This window comes from Acomys russatus, chromosome 21, assembly GCF_903995435.1.
Source record: "Acomys russatus chromosome 21, mAcoRus1.1, whole genome shotgun sequence".
In the NCBI taxonomy this organism is placed as follows: domain Eukaryota; kingdom Metazoa; phylum Chordata; class Mammalia; order Rodentia; family Muridae; genus Acomys; species Acomys russatus.
The window spans coordinates 38,531,701-38,553,823 of NC_067157.1; the positions used below are offsets into that span (position 1 = coordinate 38,531,701).

Genomic DNA, 22,123 nt, shown 5'->3' on the forward strand with positions numbered 1-22,123 from the left:
AGAACTGACTTCAGCTTCTTCATATTTGCACACACAGAGAAACACTGATGCTATGAGAGTGTGAGAGAGTAGCAGTTTTCTTGACGTTTGATGAAAATTAAAGGAAATTGACATGTAGAAAGAACAGTTTACTTTTACTATAAGAGTGAAATGTTTAAATTGTGTGTTCAACAACTTGCTTCCTTCACTTTTAAGCACTTGTACATTGGAAGTGAATTTCATCTCCCACCAGAGAAGATCAGTGATCTTATCTCAGATTTTTATCCCTGTTCGATACTCTATTTAAGGAGGAGAAGGAAGGTTTTCCTGTGAGGTCCAGAGTTTTTACGTTCACTTCAACATGTGGAATTAGTGTGTTTCTGTTCATGTTGGCTTCTCTTCACTCTGCCCCGCTCCTGACACTTCAAATTATGCCATTTTAAATATATAAAGACTAATTGCTAGAGCCCAATACATTTGGTGGCTTCATTTTTATGAAAAAGTAAAATAAAAAATCAGCCTAACCTTACAGATGCCAGGATTTGAAATAACCATAAAAACTCAACACCACTCACAGCAACCTCTGGCTGTTCCTGGCTGAGCACCTCTCACACACTGGACAATCTAGGGGCCTAGGGATTGGCCATCTTTGCATAGTGGCCCACATTTATACTCATGCCTCTATCCTTGCAGAAACAGGTGTGACTGTTAACTTACCATATAAGGCAACTGCATCCTACACCGTTTCTGTTGGAGACACCAGTGTTTTCACTCTTTGGCTTATAATAATGTACTAAGAGCTTAGACCATTTAAGACAGCGAGTATCTACTTCTACCATAATGCTTCCTTTTTCTTTCTTGTGTTGGTCCACAAGAGTGCAGTAAGTGGCTATGACAGTGTTGATGGGCATTGCTGCTTTTAGCCCCTGAGACTGAATCTCCCTAATGTTGACAGTAAACTTTCTAGAAACATAAAGCATCACTGTCATGGAAGAGGAATACTACTTACAGTTGCTTCCCATGTTTTGTTAGGATCTTCCAAGGAGTGCCTCGCAAATAGATGGGAGAAATACAAAAGCCCTCACTTTCATCACCTATATTGGATGTGGAATATCAGCTATTTTCTCAGCAGCAACTCTCCTAACATATGTTGCTTTTGAGTAAGTATATTTCCATCTGCCAAGCCCAGTGCTAACAATTGCAAATGTGAGCATGAAAATTACCTCCACCTTAAGACACAATTATACAGTTTATTAATCATCTTGGTGTCTCACTTTTAATCCTCATCTTTCTCATGAGATCATACAACATGAATTTTCTAGGTATCAAATTTTAGTGTATGATTACTATGTATCCATTGGTAAAATGGATTCAAGTCTGCTAGAGATTATTAGCATTTGTTTAAGTTGAATGACATGAAATACTTTCACATTGTAAAGGTAAAGATAATTTGCCTTTTGAATTGTATGCAAGCATTCTTGAAACAGGAAAGTTTTTAAAAAGGGCTTTCTGAAAAAAAAAAGGGGGGGTGCTTTCTGACTCATTAAAAAAAAAAATCAAGAAAAGCCAAACAATTCTTGGGAAATTACTTTTTAAATAAAAATGCCAGGGCTAGAGGAATGGCTCAGGAGCTATGAGCACTGGCTCTTGAAGAAGGATCTGAGTTTGGATCTTTCATTTACACCCTCTGTAACACTAGTTCTAGGGCCCTTAATGCCATCTCCTGGCTTTTTCTAGCATCCACATGCAGATGCACACACATACACAGATATACACACGTGACCAAACACATGGATTAATTGATTAAATATGTAGTTCTTGTAAATCTGGAAAAAATACCTAAATTTAAAAAATTGTGAACATAGTGGCTCATGTCTCTAATCCCAGTACTCAGAAAGTTCAAGCAGGAGCATTTCCAAGAGTTGGAGGACAGACTGGGCTACATAGTGAATTGCAAGTCACTCTGTGCTGCAGCAGAAGACCCTGACTCAAGAATAGACAGTAAATATGAATTCTGTGGAAACAATTGGGAATTCTGGAAACAGCTTTGAAATGAAAAGCACATTGAAAAACTCTTTTCAGCCTGGCAGAAACTCACAAATTTCTTCACTCCTGCACTTGTTGGGGCTATATCTTGTATATGGAGTTACCCACCACATAACAGCAAAAGACAGGAATTGACCTCTGTGTTTAAAACGTCGGTGTGCCGTGTTACTTCTTGTGCACTTTTCTCTTGTCTACCCCTAGGAAGCTGCGCAGGGATTATCCCTCCAAAATCCTGATGAATCTGAGCTCAGCCCTGCTCTTCCTGAACCTCATCTTCCTCCTGGATGGCTGGATCACTTCTTTTGGTGTGGCTGGACTCTGCACGGCTGTGGCTGCACTGCTGCATTTTTTCCTCCTGGCTACCTTCACCTGGATGGGGCTGGAAGCCATCCACATGTACATCGCTCTTGTAAAAGTATTTAACACTTACATCCACCGCTACATTCTAAAATTCTGCATCATTGGCTGGGGTAAGCCTCCCCCAAACATCCTTCCTCATTACCATCCTAAAAGACACATAGAGAAACATGCATTAGATAAGACAATGCCAAGAAGGAACATCCCAAGTTCCCCAGTATTTGTTTGCAGCTCTCACAAGTACTCACTAAGTTCAGGAGTAAAGGAAAAGCCTTAGTCCCAAGTCACCACAAACTCATTTCCTGATGCCAGTGCCAGGCCACCAGGGCTAAAGCAGCAGCTGACAGCCCATTATGCTTCCAAATATAGCAGCAGCTAAACTCCTAGCTCTACTCATCCATGTTGTGGAAGCCAGAAAAAGAGTGTTATTTTTACGTGTGCAAACAGGGTATTTTCAGAATTGTTGCCTTGAGTTTTTACCATGAATCCTCAGTCGGATATCCCAAAGCCAGGTTAGCCTGTATAGAATCTTCTCAATGAACAACTTTCTTTATCTGGATTTTGTGTCAAATTAGGCATCTGAAAAAGCTCAGTCACAATCTTTTTCAAATGAGACTGTATTCAAAGCTGAGACATTCCTTAGTTTCACACGTTCCCCCTTTGAGAAATCAAAGGGTTTCTTGGTGAGCTGATGAGGTATGAATTGGGTCAATGAAGTAGGCATAGGGATATTATGGATTCTTTGGAGGAAAAAAAGAAAAGACACCATACACTTGCTGCTTACCCTCACTTTTTATACAATATTTATGCCATAAAAGAAGCTGTATACACCTTACCTTTCCAAACACTGGAGACCCAGTGTAGCATCATTAACCCAACCACACTGTCCAGCACTGAATTCTGTAGAATCACAGTCTACATATCCAGTGAGTATCACTAGACCCAGGAGCAGATTTAAGCATCTTATCACTAGAGAGTAGGCTTAAACTACTGCCACTTAGAGTCATACGTCCCACACTGAGGAGGGAAGTTTGTTGTTGGTTTTAACCATCCAACTTGCTTGATAGTATCTGTCTGACGAGGCAGTTCCACAGTCTTCAGGAGAGGTCTCAATGTCATGGTCTTTCTATAACAGGTCTGCCGGCTTTGATTGTGTCAGTCACTCTAGTGAGCAGAAAACAAAATGAAGTGTATGGAAAGGAAAGTTATGGGAAGGAGGCGGAGGATGAATTGTGAGTATCATATGTTTGTTGGGGATTGTGAGGAAATGTGGGTTTTTCTTTCCTAAAGTGTAATAGATGTTACTATGGTGATATTAACGCTCTGATTGTGAAGGTTTTAGTTCACATGTGAGACTGTCAGAGGTCCTTCTGTTAGGATTCTACCTCAGTATGCCTACTTGTGATGTCATTGCCTACCTGCCTTGGGAGCGTGGCCCTACCCAAGACTATAAAAAGCCAAATCATCCTCTTGGCTCTCTCTCTTCTCTCTCTTTCTTCCTCTATCTCCCTATCTCTCTGTCTCTTCCCATTCTTTTCTTCTCTTCCCTTCTCTATTTCTGGGGTACCCCTCCTCCCCTCTTTCCTTCTCTCCCCAGGATCACTTAATAAATCTCACATACTATCCATTGTCTGGCATCTTATTATCTTATTTGAATTATAAAACCTTCTGCCACAGATTTCAATGGTTTTAATTTTAATGATATCAATGCTCAGAGCCACCTTTCTTTATCTTAATAACACTGTATTCTTTGCTCTAGAGAGTTAGATGGCTGAGATACTTTTTTTTTTTTAGACGCAAATGACTCATTCACTTTGAGGAAATTCTGGATTACTCTTGCCTCCATCAAAGCATACATATTAGTAATAGCAGAAATGACTCAATATGAGTGTTTACAGAAAACAGGTAGACCCAAGAGTTCTTGAGTAAAACCTTCCTTCACAAATTAATGTCATTGAGATTATGGTTATTATATTGTTTAAGAAATTATCTTTCATATTCCTCATTAACCATATTGTGGATCATCAATATCTATTGATTGGAGGAATTACTGATCACTTAATGAACATTTTTTATTGTGTGAGATCCATGAGGCCTCATGTCTGTGTAAGCTTCAGGGACAGATTACATTTGTATATATAATCAGTTCTCTTCCCTCATGGCCTTCCTTTCTTTGGGTTTCTGAAGCAACACTACAAAACCCCAACACATTGGACCTGAAAAAGAATTCTAGGATCTTTGGGACTTCCATGTTTAGAGAAAATGTAGTGCCATGGGCATGACATGCAGTGTTCTTTAGGGGGCCCTTACAAGAAACACTGAATTTTAAGCTAAATTAGTTTTACATGAGAAAATTTAAAATCTATTTTACACAGTTGTTATAGGATTTTAAAGCTCTTTAAAGTTGTGCCATCATGAAATCTCGTTTAGTGAGCATTCATTGTATGCTAGAAATTATGCGGAGTTCTAAGATCTTAGGATCTTCATGAAAGCATTTACCTCAGTAAACACAATGAGGATAATTCATTTTAAGTTGAATTGCATTTCCTGAAATTATTGAATTTTTTAGGTACTTAAGAATTTCCATAGCTTAAAGAAGCTTTAGAACATCTGAAAATTGCATTCCTTTTCAGCTTCATTCATGTTAGACCTTGCAATACACAATAGTTTGCATATTTTTCCCATCTATTATCTGGTATATTTCTGAAAATCAAGTATTTAAAATTTTTTATTTTTAATTTGTTCACTTTACATCCTGATTGTAGTCTCTTCCCTTGTATAATTCGGTCACACCCTCCCTCTCTCATTCCCACTCTCCTACTCCCTTAGTCCTCAGAAAGGGGGAGCCCGTCTCCCCTATCATCTGACCTCAGGCTATTGAGTCTCACATGGACTGCCTTCATCCTCTTCCTCTGTGGTCTGGCAAGGCTACCCACCCAGGGGGAAGTGATCAATGAATGGGCACCAGAGACCATGTCAGAGGCAATGCCTACTCCCCATATTATGGGACCCACAAGGAAACTGTGCTGCCTATCTTCTACATCTGAGCAGCGGGTCTAGATCATCACCACGCATGATCCTTGGTTGGTACACTAGTCTCTGCAGTAACCTCACCCCCTGCTCCCATGCACCCAGATTTGTTGACTCTATTGGTCTCCTTCGAGCTCCTGTCCCCTCTAGTTCCTTCTACCCCACCAATTCTTCCATAAGACTTCCTACACTCCACCCCCAAATTTGGCTATGATTCTCAGTATCTTATTTCATCCCCCTGCTGGGTGATATCTTTGAGAGGACCTCTATGATAGGCTCATATCCTGTTCTTTCTCTTCAACTGCTTCTAGTATCTATTCTATTTGCCCTTCTGAGTATGCTTTTAGTAAAGATATATTATCATCTACATATGCATTATAATTGTGTGCAAGAAACATCTATACAGTAGTTAACTTTGGGGTTTATTTTTATTTGGTTATTATTTAGTTAGTTACTCACTTTAGATCCTGGTCATAGCCTTATCCCTCCTCACCTCCCAGGCTCACTCTCGCTCCCTCTCCTCCACTTTCCCTCCTCTACTCCTCAGAAAAGGGGAGCCCCATTTCTCATCCACCCTGCTCATCAAGTTGCATCAGGACTGAGCTTGTCCTCTTCCTCTGTGGCCTGGAAAGTTAGTGCCACCACAAGGAAGTGATCAAAAAGCTGGCAACAGAGTCCCTGTCAGAGATAGTCCCCTCTCCCCTTACTAGAGGACTCATATGAAGCATGAACTGCCCATCTGATACATCTGCGTAGGGGGCCTAGGTTCCCTGCAAGGTTCTTGGTTGGTTCTTGAGTCTCAGAAGGCCCCTCTGGGCCCTGGTTAGTTGCCTCTGTTCATCTTCTTATGGAGCTCCTGTCACATCCAGGTCCCCTCCTGCTCCCCTCAGTCACCCCACCACCACCTTTTCCCACAAGATTCCCTATGCATTGCCCGATATTTGACTGTGAGTCTAAGCACTAAGTAGCTGTTTCAAAAACACTGCTGGGTGGAGCCTCTCAGAAGACAACTCTGCTGGCTAGGCTTCTGTCTGCAAGCATAGCAGAGTACACTTAATACTGTCAGGGATTGGTTCCTTCCCAAGGGATGGGCCTTGGATTGGTCCAGGAAATGGTTGAACCTCCCCTTAATCTTTGCTCTATCTGTTCTACCTTTATCTCTGCATGTCTTGTAGGCAGGATGAATTTTGGGTTAAAGGTTTTGTGGGTGGATTGGTGTTCCCCTCCCTCTATTAGGAAACTTGTCTAGTTAGAGGGTGTCCTCTTCAATCTCTATGGCCCCTGCTACCTAGAGTCTCTGCTAGAGTGCTCCTCATATCCTCCCAGGAGCCTACTTAGATCTCCAGCTTGTCACAGAGATGCCTCTACGCACAGTTTCTCTTTTCTCTACAGGCCTTCTGTCCTCCCATCTCCACTCTCTCCAGCTCTTCTCTCCACTCTCATATCTCTCTACACCTCCTCTCCTACTTTGTTCCCTCTATTCAACCACTACCTCTGGCTAATCTATTTCCCCTTCTGAGTGAGATGTAAGCATCCTCCCTTGGATCCTCCTTGTTATTTATCTTCTTTGGGTCTGTGCATTGTAGCATATTAACCCTGTACTATATGGCTAAAATCCACTTATAAGTGAGTACCTACTATATTTGTATTTTTTGGTATGGGTTACCTTACTCAAGAGATCTTTTCTAATTCCATCCATTTGCCTAAAATTTTCATGATTTCTTTGTTTTTAATAGCTGAATAGTATTTCTTTGTATAAATGTACCACAGTTTCCTTATCCATTCTTCAGTTGAGGGACATCAAGTTCATTTCCAGATTCCAGAATATTATGAATAAAGTTGCTGTGAACATAGTTGAGCAAGTGTCCTTGTTGTATGGTGGAGCATATTTTGGGTATACACCCAGGAGTGATATAGCTGGGTCTTGTTGTAGAGCTACTCCAAATTATACAGGAATCCTTTAATTCTATATCTTGCTTTGACTAAAACAGTTATATGAATAATATTTGTTTTGGATCCTCAATCATCTATTCTATGTGACAAAAGTATAAATTAGCTAATCATAGACAGCAAGGAACTAGTGACATAGGTAACCACTAGCATTGAAATTGTGGCTAAAACCAACCAGAGCCAACATCTCAGCACGTCTCCTGGCCTCTTTCACATGGTTAGAAGCTGACAGCTGGACTACTATAGCTCTCACAAAATATCTTAGACTACCACTTCCATGTTGTTTCTTGGAATGGGGTCACACTGCCACCCTTTGACAGGAAAGCACAGCAAAACTGAGTGCTGAAAATACTCATTGTTAAAGTAAAGACATACAAGAGAAAAGGGTCAGATGTGGTTTAGAGCTGGTCAAACAAGCGTACTCTCATACTGACCAGAATTCAACAAGCAACCTCGTTTGGTTTTTAATGTTGACTTAAATAATGAGATTAAGACAGTGGGCATCCAAAACTAACCAAAGGGATTAACCACCTATGAAAGGATCAAAGAAGAAACCGAGGCTCACAGAAGTGAGTGGACTTTTCATAGGTGTTTCAGAAAGAATTCTGCAAGCTGTGCAAGCCAGGCTAAGGAAAGTTACAAGTAAACAGGGTGTGGTAGCCACTCTCTTATCTTATTCTTGTTTCTTTTTCTTTAAGCTGCTGGATTCAGGATCCTGTGGTATTTTATGTGAGCTGTGCTGGATACTTTGGAGTCATGTTCTTCCTGAATGTTGCCATGTTCATTGTGGTCATGGTACAGATCTGTGGGAGAAACGGAAAGAGAAGCAACCGGACCCTGAGAGAAGAGGTTTTAAGAAACCTGCGCAGTGTGGTCAGCCTGACCTTCCTGTTGGGCATGACATGGGGTTTTGCTTTCTTTGCCTGGGGACCCTTAAATATCCCTTTCATGTACCTCTTCTCCATCTTCAATTCATTACAAGGTAAGATAAATGGCACCTGAGCAGTGGCTGCTTTCTAATTTTATCATATTTGCTGACAGCACAGGTCAAGTTTCTATTGCTACTCCAGGTGTTGAGCATACATAGGTCCAGGCACAAGTGGTCATTCATTAAACATCTCTTGCATAGGTAAAAAGGAAGAATGTTCATAGAGCAACATATCCCAGACACGTTTAAACAGTGCCTGGTAGGGAGTAGGTATTCAATAAATATACTGTCATGGAAAGCAGTATGGAGTGGTATGAAGTGTTTGCTGAGAGCCTAACAGGAATTTTAAGGGAGCACAGCCAACTTTTGTCTTCTTTCTAGCTCAGGGCACTGATGCTGCCCTTCTTGCAAACTGTGTAGGTTTTCTATGCATGAGCAGAACCGTTCACCTTGCTTCCTTAGCTCCTCAGACTTAGAAATGAAATCCAACTGTATTTTAGACTTTTTGACTTGCAGAAATGAATTCAACCTCTAAAACATATCAGTGTTTTATTTGGGGAAAACTATAAAGTATCTTCGTCTAGGATCTTACCACAATGAGTGTGCATGGCTGTGTGTGTGTGTGTGTGTGTGTGTGTGTGTGTGTGTGTGTGTGTGTGTGTGTGTGTTACATAGACCCACAGAGATCTACCTGCCTCTGCCTCCTCAGTGATAGGATTAAATGCGTACACCAACATACCTGCCCTTACCATAGTAAGTTTGATTCCATGACACACCCTCTAGTGGCCTCTGGATGGATTTCTGTCAATTATGTCTTGAAAATTAAATGGCATTCTTTCATTTGTGGTACTGAGAGCTAAACTTAGGGCCTTACACATGTTAGGCCTCTGAGCTATTTTCAAAGTCTCTTTCTTTCTTTTAACTTTTAACTTTATTATTTAGTTGTTCACTTCACATCCAAATCATAGTTCCCATTCTTCTCTCCTCCTGGTCTCACCCTCCTTCCCTCTCCCCTGCTTCCCCTACTCCTTAGGAAAAGGGAGCCTGTCCCCGCTCCCCCACTATCCTACCCCAGGACTTCAAGTTGTATCAAGACTAAGCACATCCTCTTTCAGCGTGGCCTAGCAAGGCAGCTCCACCAGGGGGCAGTGATAAAAACACATACAATAGAGTCCCCATCAGAAACAAGTCCCACTCCCCTTATTAAGGGACCCACAAGAAGATCAAGTTGCCCATTGGGTACATATGTGTAGGGGGCCTAAATTCAGTCCACACACTGTCCTTGTTTGGTGCTGCAGTCTCCTCAGGCCCTCTTGGGCCCATGTTAGTTGGTTCTGTTTGTCTTCTTGTGAAGCTCATGTCCCCTCTGGGTCCTTCTATGCTTCCCCCAATTCTTCCACAAGGCTCCCAATCTTTAGCTGTGACTTTCAGCATCTGTTTTGATCCTTTTCTCGGTGGATCCTCTCAGAAGACAGCTATGCTAGGTTCCTGTCTGCATGCAGAGCAGAATGTTGTTGTTAGTGTCAGAGGTTGGCTCTCTTCCATGGGGTGGGTCTCTGGTTGGGCCAGGTATTAGTTGGATGTTACCTCCATCTCTGTTCTGTATTTATCACTGTACATCTTGTAGGCAGAGTATATTTTGGGTTGAGGTTTTTGTAGGACTCCATTAGGACCCCCATACCCTCTTGGAGCCTAACCTGTTGTACGTCTCCAGCTTGCCTCAGAAATGCCCCTTCCCACAGTTTCTCTTCTCTCTGCAAACCCTTTGTCCTCCTGTCCCCACTTTCCCAACATCTGATCCCCACCCTTGTTTTCCTCTGTATTTCCTCTCCTGTCCTGTCCTGTCTCTTCAACCATTTCTGATGCCTATTCTATAACAAGGAGAGCCCAAGGGAGGATTCCTGAATTCCACTACAAGTCTTTTGATAACAAACTTTAAGACACCTGGCATACTTCATTCTTTTTTTTAACTATATTTTATTAATTTATTCATATTACATCTCAATTTTTATCCCATCCCTTCTATCCTCCCATTCCTCCTTCCCTCCCATTTTCCCCTTACTCCTCTCCCATATGACTGTGAATGAGAGGGACCTCTTCCCTCTGTATATGCTCATAGGGTATCAAGTCTCTCCTTGGTAGCCTGCTATCCTTTGTCTGAGTGCCACAAGGCCTCCCCATCCAGGGGAAGTGGTCAAATATGGGGCACCAGAGTTCGTGTGAAAGTCAGACCCATTTTCCACTCAACTGTGAAGAATGTCCTGTCCATTGGCTAGATCTTATGGCAAAACTCTTTCATATGCTGAAGCACCATGAGGTCAACACAGCCTAAGAAATTAAATGGTACGATCTGAACTCTCTCTCTCTCTCTCTCTCCCTATTCCCTCCCTCTATTCCCTGCCCCTTCGTGTGTGTGTGTGTGTGTGTGTGTGTGTGTGTGTGTGTGTGTGTGTGTGTTTATTTCACTGTGTTGTCCCATCTAGCCCCAAACTCAAAATCCTACTTCAGCCATTTAAGTGCTGGGATTATAGGCCTCTGCTACCACTACCCTCACAGTCTGACATTTTCAAAGGGGACACTACTAATCGCTTACCTGAAGCTACGCTATTGCTCATACAACCACGGATGTGTGGATCTTGGATCAACACCCAAATAAAGCAAAACAAATCTAAGCTGGGGTAGAAAACAGCATTGTGTTACTCAACCCTCAAATTCAGGAACCTCACTGGGTGTTCCCGATTACCACCCTCTAAGACATCTCTGCTAATCTGAAGGAGATTAGCATTCACTGCTTGTCACCCCACAGTTTCTACTAGCTTTTGAACTGAAAACAATTGTCACAGAGTAGTGTTTCAGTGACTGTTAAATAAGTGGATTGCTGGATGAGAGAAAGGAGAGGCCTATGGCATGGCCTGCATCCAATCTGAGATGCCTCTGGCATAAATACTCATTAATTAATTCAGCAAATTTATTCAGACTCATGACAGACCAAATCTGCAGCCTTTGTATCATGAGTATGTGGGAATACTAAACCTCAAGCGTATATCCTTAAGTTGGAAATGGAATTTGTAGCACAGGAATCCAGCCAGGCAATGGGAATATTCCTCTATTTAATCTCTTTTATGATATACTACATAAGAGTGCCCAAGTAAATATTGACAAAAGTGTCCACTCGCATTAGGCATTCCATGGTTTTATATTTCAGGATTGTACATGAAAGGCACAGTCATCTGCCAGGCCAAGCTTGGTTTCACAGTTAGGATTTCCTGGCAACCTTGGCAAACTTCAGCAGCTCCAGTTGTCTCTAAGGCTCAGTTTCCATTAACGAGAGTTGAGATGCTTTAATTTTCCCAGCATGGGTCTCCTGACGAGAGGGAAAAATGTTGCCAACCGTCACCAAGTCAGTGTTCTTCATAAATCACTGACTTTTAAGACTGCTTTTAAGTCATACAAATTCAGACCATTTTTATTCACATCCAGTGATATAAAAACATCCCCCTAAACAAAAATTTAAATGCAAAGGCCTTGATACTGAGGAAATGATCCTATGGACAATTATTTCACCAGCCAGGCTGTACAAAAGATTCCTGGAGCAGTATATAAATTTTTTTAATGGCTTTTGTTGGTGAGCTAGCTTCTACCTTCAACATGAGGCTTATGTTTGTAAGAACTTGATGTTTTCGTCTAAGTATATAAAGTTTTGTGTGGTGGTGTATGTCAGTAACCCCAGAGCTCAGGAGGCAGAGACAGAAAGAGAATAAGTTTGAAGTCAATTCTAGGTTACATAAAGAGGCTTTATTTTTAAAGAGAAAGGGGAGTAAAACCATGAGGCAATGAAAGTGAAAAAATTCTCTTTTTCTTTCTAAAATGAAGAGGATAAAAATACCCTACAGTATGACTTGGTGCAAATACTATCTAAATTTTATATAATTCCCACATCCTTTTGTATTCTTCCAACATATGGAGAATTTTGAGTTTCCTAACAAGTTCAATAGGTTATAAGATTTAATCTATACCTGGAATTTGATCCTCAATTTTCTATTTCCAGAAATTAAAAAAAAATATAGATTATCAGTCAAGTCTAACCAGGCCATTGTACATACCCAAATGTGAGAGCATAATAAATACATCACACAATTCTGTAATCAGAAGCTACTGAGGAGAACACAAAACAGGGATTATCGGTCAGCTCAGAGATGTCTGCTGTTAGTTACAATGAAGACATTTAGATACCTGGACACCTGGAGCCACAGAAGTCATGTATATCTGTGTAGTACACGGGAGTTATTAAAACACTTTAATCTAACATCTGTAATTTTATCATCAGATTTGTAGGTCTGAAAACCAAGAAATTCAGAAAGAGGACATAGTCTCCTTTTTTTTCCATAGTCTCTTTTTTAATAGGTAAACTGATGGTAAGAAAAGCTAATGACTTTACCAAGAGCAGTTTACATCTGATAATGAAATAATTACAATATAAACATACATGTATATATGTATGTATGTATATGAAAATTAAAGAGCATATTATTAGGTGCTACAGTATAAAATGTATAATTTTAATAGAAACTGAGAATTAAGGCAAATTCCTTCAGTTCATATCAATGCTCTTATTTAAGAAGTGAGGATCAACCTCCATTTATCAAATGATAGTAAATGTACTGTCAATAAATTAATGGGAATTTATCACTGTCATTAATTTCAATCCTGTTGGCAGACTAAGACATTAAGTTACATTTTCAGATGGCCAAACTCTAAATGACCAGCTGCATCTTCCTGGGCCTGTGAGGAGCCTCATGGAAGTTAAGGCTGTGACACAATAGTGCACAAAATGCATGTGTGTAAATTCTGCCAGGGTGAAAAATGAAATAGTTATTACATATAATTAAAAGGTGGGTACCTCTCAACCCCAGACACCTGAAATGACATCAAGTGGGGTGAAGCATGACACACTGCAAGGAAACGCATTACTCATCTTTTGACAGAGCATTTTGTGCCACAGAGAAACAATTTTGTAAAGGGTGTCTTTATAGTATGAAAAGAAGACTCAAAACACATTCCCAAAAACAGCCATAAACCCAATTTAACAACAGCTGTCTTTGTTTGAGTAATAAGAGAACCCAGGATGTGTTTAGTCTTGAGTACCAACTCACTCAGGAGCTTAGGAGCCATCCAGATGGTTTCGCCAATGGATAAGTATGTAGTACACATAACCCGTCCTTCCCAAAGAGCTGGTTTGATGAATTATTGACTCATTTTACCATCAAAACTCAAAAACTTACAGCCATAGTCTAAGATGACGGTCAGCCACTGTGGTTCACCTGACCTCCTCTTATACCCCTGAAGTTAGGCTTATGTTAATATTTATGTCTCTCCTCTGTTTCTATAGATTTATCATCCAGGTTCATAAAAGGTAAATTTTGGTTCCCCCTCCCCAAAATTTATTGTTGCCTTTTTTGGAAAGTACCAGCCTCCTTTAGATAGTAAAGAGCTCTCAGGTGAGCACTCAGAGCTATCATTTCCCTCCTCTATCTGGATTTGACTGAGACCTTTTGGAACAGTGACAGATGGCCACTTACACTGAGTTGGATTTACTCCATCATATTTAGGGAAAGTCTTTCTGGTGTTTTTTTTAAAAGCTTTTGATAATTAGTCTCAACACCTAAGAAATAGTTACTCGTTTTATATGTATCCCTGAAAGCCACGTTTCTGCCTGAGTTAAACAAAGGGAATGAATTCTAGATGGGAGTCAAATCTCTAGTCAAAATATCTTTTCCCTTCAAACAGTTAAATAGCTCCAGAAGGATCAAGATTAAAGACAAGTCACATAATATATGCCAGAATTTAAGAGGAGGCAAATATATATTGATATTGACATTGATATTGTAAAATGCTACTAAGGTCTGGGTTCAATGACAGGATTGAAGGCCAGAAACCAAATCTACCCCTTCATAATATTTCGTAGGTGCTCTCTGCTGTCCATTCACCATCTTCCTCTCCTGTGTTTGCATAGCCAGTCTTCCTTCCAAAAGGATGTGATAAGATGGACTAAGTTACATTTTCTACCTTCAGAATTCCCACAGAAGGCCCTGCTTCCCAACACGCATTATAGTATTCTTCCTTCGTCATCAGAGCTAGAAATAGTGTTAATTTCAAAAATTAAAAAAAAACAATGGTCACAGTTACTGAAGATTAAAAAATGTGCATTCTGAAGTAATAGTGGTATTGGTGTGAAGTGAACACACAGTAGGAGACTGATATTGAAAAAGTCACCAGGGCAAGAGGGAAACAAGAGAGTAGGGAATCGTTAGAAATCCATTGCTCATCTAGCATGGAGGGGTTTAAAGTTGATGAAATAAGTAATCAAGGCAGTTTACAAGATGATAACACTGTTGCTCAGGAATTCTGGCTTGGATTCTTTTTTTTTTTTTAATGTATATATATTTTTTATTAAATATTTTTATTTTTTTACATATACATTTTTATTATTACACATATATACAATAAACTACCTATAGCATGAAGAACCATGACACAATCAGGAATTATATAAATGTTACATTCTTAGTGATTTGGCTATTTGTATTTGACAGCCTTGAAGAAAATATTTTCCTATCTTGGTACGTATAAAATTCTGAATGTAAATAACTTTCCATCATATATTGTCATTATCAACTTAAAACATCTATCTAGACCTAAAAAACATCTTAACCCGAAAACAACTAAGCTTCATTGTAAAACTAAGCTACCTGGTCTTTAACTCCATCAGAGACTTGAGAAGGAATAAACCTGATTGCAGGTTAATAGCTTTCCAAATGAGAAGATGACAAAGAAAGTTTGCTACCTGAATAGTCATCAAAATTCTCTATAATGTTTGAGCATCTTCAATATCCTTCTGGCCCAATATATCTGACAGACATATTTGTGAGGCAGGAACTATGAGGACTTCCTTACCCTATCTAGGCAGAGTTTGGCGGTCAACTCTACCTACATCCAAGCTTGCCCTTTTAAAGGCAGAATTCTGTGGTAGAAATGAGGACATTTTCCCCAGTGGCTTGTTTGCCACATTTGAAGCCATCCCCATAAGGAGGTTCTTTGATGCTCATCATCCTCTTTGAGGTAGGCTGGGTGTTGGCAGCAGTTAACCTTTCTCATTGTAAGTGAATATTTAAAATAATAAAAACATTTTAAATGTCATATTCTGCATGCCTCTGAGGTTTTTGATAGTTATCTAACTATCCCACCTTATCTTTCTATAGAATCATATCTATCTGCCACACCTAAGATGTATATTCTTTTGATAAAAATAGAGTAGTAATTCACATGACCATGATTTTACCAACTAACAATTAACCTGTATAACTTATTTATCCTAAACAGCCTGCAATAGCATTTTAAAAGTATTAGAAGTAAACTTTGTATTATAATTTAGTTATATGGCTACAATACCTCATATTAGAGTAGAAATAATATATATATATATATATATATATATATATATATATAAAATGTGTGAAGAATAAACTTACATTTGAATTCTATACCAATTCAAATATACATTTGAATTGATATACCACTGTATCTAGGATCAAACTTATTTTGCATCTATACACAAAGTTCTATACCAGTGAATTAAAAATATCCTTGTGAGTAACAATTAAGGCATTAAGTTGAGGAGTAGACTCACTAACCTATTTTTTATTCTATCGTCCCTATTTATTTCTACATTCTCCTTTTTTTCTTTTCAACCCTTATCTCCCAACCTAAGAATCTAAGATAAAGGAAAAGAGAGATATCGCTGAGTCTAACCTTGTTTTCTCTCTAAAGAAGACCAATGATAACTTGTAAGCAACTTCCATTGATAATAACCCTCCATAGCCCAAGAAACCAACCAAAAACCTAGCCAACCCCCTTAACAGAAATGGGGCATAATTCTTTTAAGGTTTCTTCTGGATGATTTGGGATGAATAGACCTCTATAGGTGTCCAAATAAAATTGTGGAAATGGCTAACCAAGCTAGGAATAGCATTTTTGGTCCAGATTCTAAATGTTTTGAAATTGCAGGCTTAATTAGAATCCTGTGTGGGATAGTCTGAAACTCTGGACCAGTTGAGATTGGAAGCTTTCTTTGAAAATGTCCTGGGAGCTGTCTTATTCTGATGAAGAACAGCAACTGAAGCACTTGGTGCTTCAATTTTTAAAGATTTATTTTTTATTTTATTTTATGCATGTGGGTGTTTTGCCTACATGTATGTCTGTGTATTAAGTGTGTGCCTCATGTCCTCAAAAGCCAGAAGATAGCATCAGACCCTCTCGCATTGGAGTCACAGACAGTTGTTTGTCCCCATGAGTATGGGGAGGTTGAGCATAGATCTTCTATAAACATAACCATTGCTCTTAACCATTGGGCCATATCTCCCACCCCTGGTTATATAATCCTGAAAAATGTTTCACTAAGTCAATTTATTTTAAACTTATTCTCTCTGATTAAGATCTGTATGTGATTCTCAAAAATAACATATTTTAGCTCTTTCAAAAGTTCAAAAGTCATGTTTAAAGACTGGTTCTTTTCTAGTGAAATATCTACTGAATATTTACTGAAAATACCATAAAGGCTCTCTGAAGTTTCATTTCTCCTCCCCATATGACATATGAAAATACTGACTGTTAAACAGGATACTAATAGAGCATGAAGGAAAATAATGACTACAAAACTACCTTCTGCTCTCAGCTGAAAAACAACCATTGACCCAGTGTTAGGCCCAAGGTAACCCTTTGATGTATGCTGCTAATGAACATCCTTTAATGAGTATAGTAGCTTCCAGATGACACAGGGGATTGCATCATATAGTTGTTTAAGATCACACACAATTACTTCTATTCCAAATTACGTAACAAGAAACCCCTCAAAGAACAAATTTAGAAAATTCTGACTTCATTAATGAAAAATAGAGTAAACTTAAACCAGCAGGCAATATCTAAACAATAGCCTTCTTTGTCTTCAGCACCGTAGATCCCACCTCAGGCCTCCTTACTCTCCAGTCTTTGGATTCTGTACTCTGCCAGCACCCTGAAACTTAGAAACATCTAGTAAGCAATTCTGTGTAGGCACTATTGGTGACACATGCATTATGTTTATAGAACGTCCTGTAGGAGCACACTGGATTTGATAGGCACAGGCCTCAAATTCAGTCATTTGGATGTAGAGATGAGGTCTGGTCTGACTGATGCCTCCTGCCAGCTCCCTGCGGAGGATAGGCAGCCCCAAGGCATTGCTTCTAAGTGATCAAGTATGGAAGGAAGCCCTTCCTTGCTCTGAGAACTTTCATGCCTTCAGTAGACCAGGCATCTTCCTCTTTCCCCTCTTCCTCCAACTCACAGCACAGGGATCTTGGGGTGAGTTGTATTTCTGGATACTAAAATTTCACATTTACTAAAGCTTTTCATGTTTAGGACTCCTCAAACTCCTTTGCTGTTTGAGACTTTCATATTTGTGTATAGTGGGGTTTGGAGTCCACACCCCATCCCCTTCACTCCACTTCTTCCCCATTCTCTTTGCCAACACTTTTCTTTCCCAAGTTCATGTGCTCTTTTTTTTTTTTTTTTAATAACCCTCTCAGTCCACTTATGCTGCTGGTACGTACATGAGAACCGAATCATCTACCGGAGCATGGGTACCCTCTCAGGGGCCATACCACCATAGAAAATGACTTCTCATCCTAGCAGGCACAAGTTACTCCCAGCTGAGTGTGGGACTTGGTGACCATCTCCATATTGAGATTTTTTTTTGGTCTGGCTCTATCTTAGGCAGATCTTGTGTATACAGCCATAGCCACCATGAGTTCATGTGGGTAACTGCCATGTTGTGTCTAAAATACACTGTTTTCCTCTAGTCATCTCCTTGCTCTGACTCTTACACCCTTTCTGTCCCCTCCTCCCTGATGATCTCTGAGATTTGTAACTGTGATGTACATGTCCCATTTAGGGCTGAGTACTTTGCAGTCTCTTACTTTCTGAACATTGGTGTTTGTGGTGTTTGATGACTATCTACTGTGAAACAAGGCTTAGCGTTGAGAGGTGTTCTGATCTGTGGGGATAATGATGAGTTGTTAGAGGCTGCTTTAATGTTGCATCCAGTTAGGAGAATGTCCAGAAAGCAGTGGGCTCTACCCCATGACTTATGACCCGTCTAGCCACAGGTTCTTGGCTAATAATGGTTGCAGGTGACGGTTTCATCTTTTGGACAAGATCTTAAATCTAATGAGAAAGTGACTGGTTATTCTCACATTTATGCCCAGTTACATCAGGGTGAATATTATACCACATCAGTCAGTATTGTAGTACCCAGGGCTCATAGACTGATATTTATTTTTCTCCTTCTGCAGCATGCATAGAACCCATGTGAAAGCTAGCCGGTAGAGATGAAACTTATGACCAGGATAAACTTGATTCAGAACTTCATTAACCTATCTGATAGAACATTTCTGACAAAGAAGTAGGCTATTAAACATAATCACTAGCAAAATAGTAATAAATGATATTGTAATGAAACCGCATATTTATATAACTAAACCTAAAATTATGTGATAATTATGATAGAATTATTGAGCTGATATCTTGTGGATACTTTTCATACCTCTCAAAGCTAAATGTCTTTGGAGCTAGTGAGACAGATCATTAATTAGGTAAAGACCTTTGACAAAGACTCATAATTTGATTTCATTCCTTGTACCCATGTGACAGAAACTAGACTCTGACTTCCTTTGACCTCTGTCATCCACACACGCACACACACACACACACACACACACTAAAATACAGTGAAAATTTTTAAATAAATATTTGAATTTACCATGAATTTTAGTAGGCTACTTCTTTTATTTAAAATCAGTGACAAAAAGATATTTAATACATTTCAAATTAGCATTTCTCCTCTGGTCAGAATAGGTAATACAACATATTAATAGGTATTTCCAACAGTCACGTCCTCATTTTAGGCATTGTGCTTGAGGCTGATGGACAAAAGGAACCAAAACACAGAGGAAAACACCCCAAGTTGTTTCACTAATGTGAAGACTAGAACAGAAATACAGCAAGCTTCATCTCTGTTGTCACACAATCATATAAAATTAGAAACCACGTGGTATTAGAATAGTAACTATCATATATAAGTTTCATCATATTTTGAAAACAACTTACATATCAAGCTTTCAAAACCTTCTTGTGCTATCTTCTAAAACATTTTTATTTATTATTTGTTTATGAGTATATGCTTAAATGACATACACAATGTCCTATGGCACACATGGAGGTCAGAAATTAACTTCACAGAGTTGATTCTTTCCTTCCACCTTTTCACGGGTTTGGAGAACCAAACTCAGGTCTCCAGCCTTGTGTGCTAAGCACTTTACCAACAGAGCACTCCCTCTAGCCTGCCCACATATTATTAATTATACAAGCTATGGCATAATTTAGTTTTCTTAGTGAATACGTCATATTCAAAAGCAATGGATATGCTTAATTGTCCCCAAACAATACTGTAATAACTACTTTTATGCCACTCTGTGTACTGTGTAGCTCCTTGGATCTATGAATACAAGGGTCAGCCTCCCCTTCCTCCTCTGCCTCCTCCTTGTCCTCCTCCGCTCCTCCTCCTCTTCCTTCTACTTCTGAATCTGAAATGTCAAGTTCAGTGCTTTACACATAGTCACAGACCAACCTAATCTTCTAGATACTTCCCTCACTTTCCCTCCTCTCCAAGATTTTTAAAGGTTCCATTCAAGCGTGCATCTTCTCCAAGGCCCTTCCTATGTAGACACATCATCACTGCCATTAGTATAACACAGAACAAGACTGTTACCTTAAAACTCATTCACATGTTTTTCAGCAACTTTTGCCTCAAAAGTACTGTCATTGTAGTCCTATTGTCTTTTAATTTTCATGTATATGTGAGTTCAGGGGTGTGTGTGTATGTGTGTGTGTGTGTGTGTGTGTGTGTGTGTGTGTGTGTGTGTGTGTGTACATCTTTGTATACATCTGTGGCACCCAAGGTTGACACTGGACATCTTACTTGCCTTCTATCTTATTGATTGAGGTAGGGTCTCTCATGTGAACCTAAAGATAATCAGTATAGTCTGGCAAGCCAGCTTGCTCCAGGAATCCTATGTCTCCACCATTGCCCTGACCACCTAGTATTTATGTAAGATATAGGCATCTGCATTCTTCTCTTCATGGCTTTCTAAGAGGTGCTTTATGCACTGGTAAATCTCCCCAGCCCATAAATAGGTCTTATTTTGAACTCTCTACTTCTAATCACATATCATCCTTAAAATGAGTATATGTTTATGTATTGAACACAGGGTGAATTCATTTTATTAACCTGATTACTAAGATTCACTCATTAAGGAAATATTTATTTGTTGTATAATTCCTGGCATTATTTCAGGAACAACTACAGCACAAAGATAAACAGACAAACAGCTGTATTTGGAGCCTTATGGTCCACTAGGAAAAGATAATCAAACAAACCAATGAGCATGCAAAGAATACAAGAGTGCCGTGTTCTGATCAGCATACACAAAAGAGGACGAGCAGCCGCTAAATTGAGAATGAATTACTATAACTTCAGACAGTGGCCTTTCTAGGGAGTTAATGGCTAGTCTGGGCCAGGAGACTTTTACTATATGACCTGAAGAATAAGTGCTCAGCATGGTGTCGGGTGAGAACAAGCCTGATACACTGCAAAACAAAATGTTCAAGTGTTTTTTTTTTGGGGGGGTGGGTCACAGTCAGAACTTGCATTAAGAGCATCTGAAGTTTGAGATGCAGCTAACGAAAGATTCAGCTAAGGCAAGATATTTAGAAGTCAAGTGGGTTGGAATCTTGTATTGGAGAGAGATGGGAATAAAAGCAGAGGTGAACATCATTATTGAATCTTAGGAGTGTAGTTATGTCAACAGCCAGGTGGAACAGGCAAAGACAGCATCAGATCCATGCACTTATTGTGAGTTCTGAGTTAATATGTTCTTCTGTAAAGAGTAAACTGCCTACTGTTTACACTGGGAGTCCATTCTTTAAGACTTTTGTCCCTCCATGACTTAGTCATAAAATTTTAAGATAAGTCTACACACATATTAATGTGTGTCTTAATAATGTGCCATTTGTCTTACATAGTCTCATGCTCTCTTGTCACAGGCTTATTTATATTCATCTTCCACTGTGCAATGAAGGAGAACGTTCAGAAGCAGTGGAGGCGTCACCTCTGCTGCGGCAGATTTCGGCTAGCAGACAACTCGGGTAAAGGGACGGGGTTAGCTGGGCTTCATTTGGAGAAGCAGTTGAAACTGTTGGCATCCCCCCTCACAGTGGTCAGAGAAGCCCAATCCACGGAGAGTGCCTTACAAGCAGAGCGTGTGAAGAGGCTGTGTTGGCATCTGGGAATGTTAGAGCTGGAAGATATCCGAGCACATTTGACCTCCACCTTTGAATACTGTAGAGAAGAAGCATAAAATCCGAATGGGTTTTAAAACTGCTCTAGCTTTGACTCCTGTTTGACAACTCCAGTCTGCAGGCTCCACTACACTAGATCTGCTTGCCACCTTTCCAGATTCTCAGTTGCATTTTGCATGAAGAGATTGCTCTTCAGGGACAAAACATTTGGAGAAAGCTGTCACTAAGTTCTTAAATACCTGCAAACACTTCTCACCTATAGGGTATTGAAGTGGAATACGAAATAGTATATATATGCACAGGGTCAGAGGAAGACACTTCTCTTTCCTCGGCTTCCTAAGATTGCCTTATCAGTCTCTTTAAGTCACTGATTATATGAGGAAA

General features: G+C 39.7%; 1 protein-coding gene across 1 annotated transcript in view; it reads left to right on the forward strand.

Annotated features, from left to right (window-relative positions):
- Positions 1-22,123, forward strand: part of Adgrg6 (adhesion G protein-coupled receptor G6) — a 136,452-nt gene that overhangs the window by 110,194 nt on the left and 4,135 nt on the right. Inside the window, exons 20-24 of the mRNA XM_051164634.1 lie at positions 1,012-1,139; positions 2,227-2,495; positions 3,518-3,614; positions 8,061-8,344; positions 21,485-21,586. Of these exons, the coding sequence (XP_051020591.1) occupies positions 1,012-1,139; positions 2,227-2,495; positions 3,518-3,614; positions 8,061-8,344; positions 21,485-21,586 (880 nt within the window). The remainder of the gene's footprint in view (positions 1-1,011; positions 1,140-2,226; positions 2,496-3,517; positions 3,615-8,060; positions 8,345-21,484; positions 21,587-22,123) is intronic.